Here is a 10,234-nt window from a genome sequence, read left to right on the forward strand (position 1 = left end):
AGTAGTAAGGGCGTGGAATGCCCTGCCTGCAAAAGTAGTAGACTCGCCAACTTTAAGGGCATTTAAATGGTCATTGGATAAACATATGGATGATAATGGAATAGTGTAGGTTAGATGGGCTTCAGATTGGTTTCACAGGTCGGCGCAACATCGAGGGTTGAAGGGCCTGTACTGCGCTGTTATGTTCTATGCTTCCGTGTTCTGTTTTTCCGTCATGTTAGTTGGGCGAATTATGAATTTGCAACAAACGTTTCCTTTGTTTTGGTCGCTTGTTGCCGCTTTAGGATTTTAGGCTGAAACCTGCATCCAAATCAAAACCTCTCTGAATAATTTTCTTCTTTGACAGCAAATTGTCATTTTTAAATAAAAAAAATCTCTAAATCATTAAAATTGAATGTATTAATGTTTTTAAAATCTGGAGCCTGGATTTTGAAGGCTTTACTTATGGTCTATTGACTGCCGCCCATTCCATTCACTGGTTTGGAGGGTCTTGTTGGTAAGGATGCACGATAGTTTACAGAGTCCACCAAAGATGATGGGTCTTCTGTGTACTTCACAATCATGCTTATCACACTTAATTAAGACAGTGAACGTGAAAGGAAAAGAAATGGGCATGTTTCCTACATACAAACACAGAAAATGCCAGAGAACTCAGGCCTGGCTGCATCTGTGGAGAGAGAAACAGATTAACTTTTAGAGTTTGGTGTGACTCCTTCAGAACTCAGATGGAAATGTTAAATAGAAGGATTTATACATTGAGCAAATGGGCAAAACTGTGGCAAATGAATGTGTTGGCAAATGTGAGATCTTTCACTTTGAATGGAGTTATTTTTAAATGGTGAAAAGCTAAAAATAGATCCAAAAGCACTTGAGTGGCTGTGCTGGCCAGATTTGTAATCTTTAAAATGTTCTGGAAGTACAGGACATAACCAAAAAGGCAAAAGGTGTGCTGACTTTCATATCTACTTGAATACAAGAAGTAAAAGCCATGCTTCAGTCATCATTGGACCACACTTTAAGGCACATATTGGCCTTGGAAAGAGCAAATAGCTACAGATGAACATCGTCTATTCTGGCTCCTAATTCTGTCTGCCTCCTTTGAATCTGCGCTGAAGTCTACAACTAACATCCAATGTGCTTTTAACAGTGGGATTATTACAGGTACAATATTCTGGCTCTTTAGAAACCCCTGAACAATTAAGAATTTTGCGTTTCCTTTTTACGCCAGCCCTCATCCCCTTCACCTTGTGAAATACCACAAGTTTAGTTTCATTTTTGCTTTTTTTTTTAAAATCACATTTCCTATTGCATTATTTTCTTCCAGTCTGACATAGGCTAGTGGAGTTGCACAAATGTCAGTCACCTTTTGTAATACTCCTTCATGTTAGTCTTTCAAAGTTGGAGTCTACTTTTGGTTTTGTTTTGCTGTACCTAGTAATTCACTGAAGGACTGAACAATGTCTTAGGTGGCCCAGGGTGTAACTATAGCATTATGATTTTAAAATTACATCAAGATCGTTTGATTATGAAGGGTTCAGGTGCTTCCTGTTTAGTCCATTTCCTTTGCCTGGAGCATTCTTTGCATAATTGACATGTAGGAATTAGTAAAAGCAAGCATATGCTCCACATGAAACATGTATTAGATGATATTGGCTAGAAGGTGAGGGGAAAGATGTAACTTGACAGGTCCTATTAATAGACTGATCAAAGGACAATTTCATATTTGTTTTAAGAATCATTGAAACTAGGATCTTGTGCAGTTTTGTTTATGTTCACTTTTATTCAAATATTACTAATTCTCCTCTTGATAGGAGTAATAGCAAGGTGAGTGAAGATCTGTAGAGCTGTTTTGATAGCTCCATTAGGTAAGGGTCAGCCATAGCTGGACGATTCCATCTTTGGTCAATGCCATTTACTAATATCGGCCAATCTAATGCATCAGTTAACCTCTGTTAGTAACCTTAACTGGAGGATAATGGTAACTGGCTCTGGGTGTCACAGTGGCTTAATAAGGGCTGCTTCACCTCTGGCTTGTGCCAAAGTCAGAGTGGGAATGTCCTCTGTTACTGTGTGAAATGGGTTTGAGCAGACTTCATCAGTTCTTGCAGCATAAATCTAGCTTAGAGCTAGACCCCATATACACTGTGTTGAGAAGGAAAACAGGAAGTGAGTTAACCCAGCTTAACGGACCCCAGAGTTTAAATACCAGGAGGGAAAACACAACAGTGCTTCATCGGAGGCTGCACTGATGTTATCCAGCAGGGTAATGAAACATGTGCAGAACGGCTAGCCAACTAACCACAACATCCACAACCCGAGCTACAAATCTACTCTAAACATCTTATAAATCTAACCCTACATCACTGAAAAGGAGTGCCTGAAATAAAGAGGGAAAGCCAGAAAAAAAAATCAAGTGATCTTATCAGAAAGGGGCTGAGCTTACTGGTAATATTGAAGGAGACCTACTCTGCTGTGCCTGACCTGGCATTGCTGAATATTAACACCAAGTGCCTGCAATGGAAACTCTCATTTGCTAGCATGAGCCCCGCCCCTTTGCTGTAAATACAATCTCCCCTCCCTTTTCCACAGCGATGCTGTACTACCTCAAATTGTTGATTAGTACCGAAGAAGAATTCTGTACAGCAATCCATTCTTTCTTTGCTCCAAATGGTGTAAGTGCTTTTTTTTAACCTGTAAAATCAAAACTTCGGTTTTAAAATGGTGACTGAATGTCTTGGCCTTTTGATTTTGACTGATTTTGTTTGCCAGCTGTCATCGGGTATGTGCTACTTGGTGTTGTTAGTCCTTTTATGCAAAATGCTAAACCATTTTCTAGATTTTAGATGAACTCTCTGCTGCCTTATTCCTTTGACCTGCATTTATTTTCCTTCAATCTCCAAGTATTTAACACAACTGTTGCTGTTTGAAGTGATACTGTGGATGATTGTGGTTTCAGTAACTTGACTGATAATTTGAGCAGACCAGGAGAATAACTTAGTATCAGCTGCTTGGAAGAGGAGAGTGTCATTCTCCTTATATTTTCAAGGTTAACAGTTATAGCTGCATGCTCCCAGCTATATAATATTGATACTACAAGGACAGGCACACAGTGCAGTGCAACATTTATCTCTCTCGCTTTGGGTTAAAAAATTTATTGAATGTTTGTGTGATTTTTTTTTTGCCAGTTTGGTGCAAGCTACTAACGTTGCTACATCCCTGTTTAACAATTGATTTCTTCAAAATACTTGTTTTTAAAAGTCTACAGTTCAGGTTGTGGTTTAAGTTTTTGACAGTCAAATATAATTAATATATATTTTAATATCAAAAGTACCTCTTGGAAACGTCTTAAAATACTTTTCATGGTGAACTTATTTGAGGTGAATTCTTTGGGAAAATGCTTTATATTGCATTATCCATGTTTAGAGTTCAAGTTTTAAAGCTCGGTAGCTACCTGTGATCCAGCAGCAGTGTGATGTGTTGATTGAACAGTCTTTATATTAACTTGATAGAATAAGCTTAACTCTGGTTTTAAATTGTTTACTTTGGTTAACTCCGATTTTAGTCTAAGTTTATTTTGGCTGTCTGGCTCTGACTTAGTTTAAGCTGCCTTTGCCTCTGCTCCAAGGTTACCAAAGCATGTTTGTGATCAATTAACGGGTTGTGTAGTGTGTATTATGCAATATGTCAGTCTCTTGTGACAGCAAATATTATTTTCTTTCTCTACTGGCTATCCGCCCATTGCTTAGTGCCACTGAGTGCTTTGGTTATTAATGCCCAGTTTAGCTACTTAAATGTTCACTCCCTTTAATTAGCAGAGGGAGATGTAATTTAATTGAATTGAAATGGAAAAGTCATGGCAGTTATCCGTATTGACTCGACGCATGTATCCCGCTAGAGACCAACCTAAAATTGGGTCCGAGCACTGCCCGCGTTCACTGGGACTGTCTAAAGGGAAGCTTGAAGCCTGTACCTGTTGAATGTGGAGGACTATGTCGTCTGCTCAATTTAATTCCGTTTACAACACTGATAATTTTGCAGGGTGATATTAAAATGAAGTGATGGGGGCTACAAGTTGGTTTCTGGATTTTTTTTTTATATACATCTGTGCATGGGGTGTGGGCATCACTGCCTAGGTAAGCCTTATTGCCCTTCCCTAATTGCCCTTCAACTGTGAATTGATAGGCTATTTAAAGAGCAGTTAAGATTATACTACATCGGTATAGGTCTGGAGTTGTATAGGCCAGACCGGGAAAGGATTGCAAGGGCATGAATGAACCAAATTGATAGTCTCAGGTCCTCTTTACTGAGAGTTTTAAATCTAGGTTTTATTTATTGAATTTAAATTCTCCCAGTTGCCAAGATGGGAGTTAAATCCATGCACCCATAGCATTAGCCTGGGCTTCTGGATCACAAGTCCAGTGCCATAGCCACAATCCTATCATCTCCCACACACAAATCCAAAGAACTGCAGATCCTGGAAATCAGAAACAAAAGCAGAAATTGCAGGGAAAACTAAGCAGGTCTGACAGCATCTGTGTGCAGAAAGCAGAGTTAATGTTTCAGGTCCAGTGACCTTTCCTCAAACCCTCCTTCCAATCTGAAAGGAATAAATTGAGTATTGCACAACAATGATTTATAAATCCATTGGCATCAATGTTGATTGCACTGTGTGATCCCAAGACCAAAATGTGAATCGTACTGCAGCAATTGGCTAACTTTGCTTGAACAAGCTGCATTTCTGGTTTAATGTTGAAGTGATGAAGTTTGCACTTTGAATCTTAATGTCTTATAAGAACTAGGAGCAGGAGTAGGCCGTCTGGCCCTTCGAGCCTGCTCCGCCATTCAATAAGATCATGGCTGATCTTTTCGTGGACTCGGATCCACTTACCCGCGTTCTCACCGTATCCCTTAATTCCTTTATTGTTCAAAAAAAATCTACCTTTTTTTAAAAACGTTTACTGAAGTAGCGTCAACTACTTCACTGGGCAAGGAATTCCATAGATTAACAACCCTCTGGGTCTTGACATCTACTTTACCACTTCACCACCACCACCACCCGCCCCCCCCCCCGCAACCACCACTTCTAAAATCCAGCAAACATTGTGCAGCAGTTGCAACAGTGGTTTGTAGATAGATTGCACTTTAAGTTGTGTGGTAATTTTGGTGGTACTGTAACTGGACTGTAAGCATATCTGGTTGACCATCTTGTGTTTAAGTTTTTGACCTAAAGGCATTCTGATTCAGCAATTAAAGTGGAACTTGCAAGAAAGTGATCATGGGCATTGAGTCCTTAGTGTGTAGTATTCACTATAATGCCACTACCACAGATTCTGTCTCGAATCAAATAGACCTTTTCTGCTTTCATCCTATCTTCTTGAGTGTGCAAATCAGTTATGCTTAGGATGAACCTGTTGAAAGGACTTGAGGATGCGAACAGTAAAATCACAGAATCTGTGTCCACAATATGTTCTACTGATCTAACATAATTCATGCTGTCCTAAACTGTGGTCACCTATGCTTTCATGACCTATTGTAAAGAGCAGGACTTTAGTTGCTCTGCATGGGTCACTGTCTCTCTTTAAGATTGATTTTGCTTTGAATTTTTTTACAGTAAAGAACTGACCAGCCATGTCCGCTAAAGCCATATCTGAGCAGACGGGTAAAGAATTTCTTTACAAGTATATCTCCACGAAGGGTGCAGTCCAGAACAAGTTCAGATATGCCAGATTGAGACCTGACACTGACTGGGACCTCCTAGTCCAAGAGCATCCTTGGCTTCTGACAGAGGTAAGTCTCTATGTATTGATAGTGATGTGTCTCAAAGAACAACGTAAGATTTAGAATTTTTTAAAATTTCTTCAAAACAGAAGTTCTCCTGTGTAGAGAATAAGTGAAGACAGTTCTTCTAGGTTTCCTGTGTTTCCATATTTGCTGCAACCCTCCTGGTATATCATTAAAAACAGGTGTTTCTGGCACAGGCATGACTTGCTCAGATGAAGATCTTGAGCAAAATGCTTGCTCACTCCCACATGGGTAGCATTACTGAATATATAACGTGCAAGCTACCGTGATAGTGCCAAATCACAAGACCAGGACCATCCCGTGTTTGCTCCCTCTTCCACACTGAACTTGAAGTCTGGTAAAACGCTATTGCGGTGTTTAAAATAGTCTTAGCCTCCTTGTGCTTGGGGAGAAGTAAGAGATGGTCAAGGATGCTGCACTTCCTGAATAGCCAGTTATTTCTGCACTTTGTGCTTCCTCAGGACAAGGAAAATGCTGACATGCTCACTTTATTCCTTATTTGTACTTGCCTCTGGGAAAGCCTCCACTTTACTCAGTCATTTCAGGGAGACAATAGGAACCAAACATTAAGTGAAAACAAGGGATGGCAGTTCTGTTTTCTGAAAGTCATGTCAAGGATCATAGAATGATAGAATCATCATAGAATCCCTACAGTGTGGAAAGCAGTGTTAAAAGCAGTCAGATTTTACTTTTCTCATTTTTAGTTTGCAAACAGCCTGATTTATTGAATTTAATTTCACATTATTAAAGAACAGCATGAACCTCAGCTTTGTGTCTCATGGTTTAACAGTCTAACAAAATAGGGAATACTCATTTTGGCAAATATCAGGTGAGAATCTGGCATAGTGGAACTGTGAATACTTGAAAACCTTTATTTCTGAAAGCAATTAATTTTGAAGGAGTTTAAGTTTTGGAGAACCAATAGCAAGCCCATGCAAGTTGCAGCTACTTTACTTGGATCTGATGTAGTCTCATGATCCTTGATATTAGAACAGTAACCCATTGATTTCTATATGTTTAGTAATAGACTTATTAAACATAGGGCTTGACACTCCACCTGCACCAAAAGCTTCACAACCTGCAAGATAATTAGGCTTTAGAAGAGTGCCTGGGAATCCGGTAGCATAGTATGTTATCTACTTTTTTTCACTTCAAAAGACTGATCTCTATGACAGACATGGAGCTACGTCAAAAAGAGGGTGGTGGAGAAGCTGCACTGGAGAAGTAGTATTTAGATTGGATTGTAGTTAGTTTTAATATGGGTATGAACACTTCCATTTCTTCATGCGTGCTTACTTGGATTCTTTTCATCTGTGTAGTGTGCACTGAGATCCTTTCTTCTGGGTTCCAGGTATTAAATGAATATGCTGATCACATCAGTTTTCTTTAACTTTTCGACTCACGCAGTCACCCTTAAGCTTGTTTAGTATTGGTCTGGTTCACTGCCTCTTCCTTCTGTGACTGCAGGACTGAGGCCAGAAAATCTGTGGATGTAGGAGTGCTCTGTGTGGAAAGCCATTCTGCACATTGAGCTGCAGATTGGGTACAAGTACGTAGATACAGAATCATAAGAACAAGGTAGAAAGAATGTACAAAGTTAAACATTACAGTAATTCTTAGTATTAAGTAGAAAAATAATGATTTTAACTTAGCTGAGGAATCTAGACAGACTTATCACCTTTTAACTATTTGCTGTCACAAAAAAAATATGAATTTGGCACCTGAAAGTTCATATACAATACCTAAAAGACTTGAAACCAGTTGTGGATTGGGTGCTAGAGGGTCCTGCAGGTTGGACACGGTAATGACTATGTTGAATCTGTTGCAACACAAAGTTCTTGAGAATGTCACACAGCCACTGAGCGTTCACACATAGTATCCTTCACTCCTTCACCTCATATTTCAATTCACACAGACTGTTTCTTTGGCAGCGTTATACAATTTTCACAGTACTCCTGTAATTTAGTATTTGAGTACACGTGACAATAAAATCTAATCTAATCTAAAACACCACTGAGTGTCCAGAAACCATGGTCTATTGTGATCTTAAATTTGTAGCTCAATGACCACTGCATATTTAATTTGAGTACTGTCAGCAACAGTGACTGACAAAAACTTCTAACAGTTTCAAGTTTTGCATCATGCACTAGCCAGCTGGAGATTTGGACATCAGCGGTAGACTAATTAAATTTTCCTTTAAACTCAGTGCAACCAGTAACATCATTTTGCATAAATCTCTTTATAAAATTGGCTTTAATGATTTAGTGGTTCCCCAAATGACGAATTTGGCAGAAACATCATATTATATCATCTTTCTTATTGTACTCTGAAAGCATCATTCAATATATGTTGGCATTTTTTTTTGTAGAAACCTTCTCAAAGTTAGTTTTCTACATCAAGTTCCACAAGTTGGAATCTAAAGGACCTGGGCTTTTATCCAACTAACCAAGCAGCAAGATGCTTAGATTCTGATGTAAAAAAAATCAGATTTTGCTGGCGTGGAAGGGAGCCCAAAAGAGACTTGCAGTGGATGCAGCTCTTGTTGGGTTTTGTGTAGTAAGTTAGTGCTAACATTTTGTGCCAACATATGATTTACCTGTAAAATGCTTGAATCAAAGTTTTGCAAAGTTCTGTTTTAACTTTTAAATTTCTTGTGGCCTCCTTCACATGTAGTAACAGATGATTTCTTTACTTTAAATGGGTTCTACTCCAGTTGAGGCCTTTCTGAATAGATTGGGGTACTCTTCCTTACAAATTCAAATCTGTTTGAATGTTTTTAAAATAATTGAATTGTGCTTTGTGATCACGGGATATCCTGAAGCACGTTACAGCTCATGAAGTATTCTTGAAATGTAGTCCTTGTATATCTGTTATGTATCAGACCCAACCCCTTTCAAATATATTAAGGAGATAGGCAACACCCTAACTTTTATCTTTGGTCTCCCTGTCCTAGGAAGGATGTTGTGGAACTTGTAAATCTTTTCTGAACACTTTTTCAAGGATGTTGCCAGGGGTTGGAAGAGTTTGAACGAAAGGAAGAGGCTATTTTGATTTCATTGTATTAACCTTTCATGTTTCTTTCTGTTGTTTAGCGTTTGGTGGTGAAGCCAGATCAGCTGATTAAACGTCGTGGGAAACTGGGCTTGATTGGAGTTAATCTGGATTTGAATGGGGTAAAGGAATGGTTAAAGCCACGTTTGGGATTGGAAACAACGGTGAGTGACGTAACTTATGATAGGTATGGTATGGGAAAACGAAGCAGTGCATGAATGACGTAAGACCATAAGCAATAGGAACAAGAGTAGGCTGTTCAGCCCCTTTAGCCGGTTCCATCATTCAGTAGGATCATGGCTGGTCTGACATTCCTTACGTCCACTTTCCTGCATTTTCCCCATGATCTTTTATTCCCCAACTGGTCAAGAATACATCTATATCAGCCTTAAGTATACACAAGGACCCTGCCCCCACAGCTTTCTGTGGCAAGGTATTCCAAAGACACTCAACACGCAGAGAAATTCTCCTTATCCCAGCCTTAAATTGGTGCCCCTTTGTTCTGAGACTGTACCCTTGGTCCTAGACTCTTCCACGTGGAGAAACATCCTCTCAACATTTTCTCTTGTGCCGATTTAAGAGTCCTATGTGTTTCAATGAGATCACCTCTCATTCTTCTAAACTCCAATACAGAGTCCTAACTTATTTAGCCTTTTACTCTCAATGCAGTTCCTCCACAGAGTGGATCATCCTAGTGAGCCTTCTCTGAACTGTCTCCAAAGAAACTATATTTTCCCGTAAGTATGGGACCAAAACTGCTCAAAGCCCTTCATATGTGGACTCGCCAACACTTTTGTACAGTTGCAGGAAGACTTCCCTACACTTATGCTCCAACCCTCTTGAAATAAGGGCCAGCATTCTATTAGACTTCCAAGTTACTTGTAGCTGTTGCTAGCTTTGTGTTTCTTGCACACACCCCAAGTCTCTGCATTGCAGCTTTTCTCCAGTTAAATAATACTGTTCTTTTGTTCTCCCTTCCAAAATGAACAACATGTCTGCAGTGAAAAGCGTTTTGCTTGGCAGATCCCGCTCAGATGAGATTTGACTTTTCTATTACTATGAAGGTGCAGATGATTCAGTGTGATGATTCATTATCTCTGATAGCTAGATTGCTGCGGCAGACTGGCAGCAAGGAAATCTGCCAGGTGAGGGTTATCATGTCCTTATTGAAGGTTGAGCTGACCCATCTTTCAACTAAAGAAATTTTGAATGTGTTAATGCTGTAGGTTGCAGCACTTTACTGATTCTGCTTTAATCCAGTAACTCTTCCAGTATGGAAAATCTTAAGATTCCTCAAGGGCAATTAAGGATGAGCTTTACATGCTGGTCCAGCCAGTAAAGCCTACATCCCTTAATAAATATAAAAAAATTGGGAAGCTCC

The 10,234-nt window shown here is 39.4% G+C and overlaps 1 protein-coding gene and 1 long non-coding RNA gene across 2 annotated transcripts in view; both read left to right on the forward strand.

Moving 5' to 3' along the window:
• The window catches only part of LOC125486570, a 20,575-nt gene extending 11,562 nt beyond the window's left edge, over positions 1 to 9,013 (forward strand). Inside the window, exons 2-3 of the long non-coding RNA XR_007265210.1 lie at positions 5,612 to 5,787; positions 8,895 to 9,013. This is a non-coding gene — a long non-coding RNA (uncharacterized LOC125486570). The remainder of the gene's footprint in view (positions 1 to 5,611; positions 5,788 to 8,894) is intronic.
• An 898-nt stretch (positions 9,014 to 9,911) lies between these two features.
• LOC109923652 (endoplasmic reticulum protein SC65-like) overlaps positions 9,912 to 10,234 on the forward strand; it is a 149,748-nt gene continuing 149,425 nt past the window's right edge. The window contains exon 1 of the mRNA XM_048614428.1: positions 9,912 to 9,998. Coding sequence (XP_048470385.1) covers positions 9,912 to 9,998 — 87 coding nt within the window. The remainder of the gene's footprint in view (positions 9,999 to 10,234) is intronic.

Source organism: Rhincodon typus, chromosome 30 (genome assembly GCF_021869965.1).
Source record: "Rhincodon typus isolate 14 chromosome 30, sRhiTyp1.1, whole genome shotgun sequence".
Taxonomy (NCBI): domain Eukaryota; kingdom Metazoa; phylum Chordata; class Chondrichthyes; order Orectolobiformes; family Rhincodontidae; genus Rhincodon; species Rhincodon typus.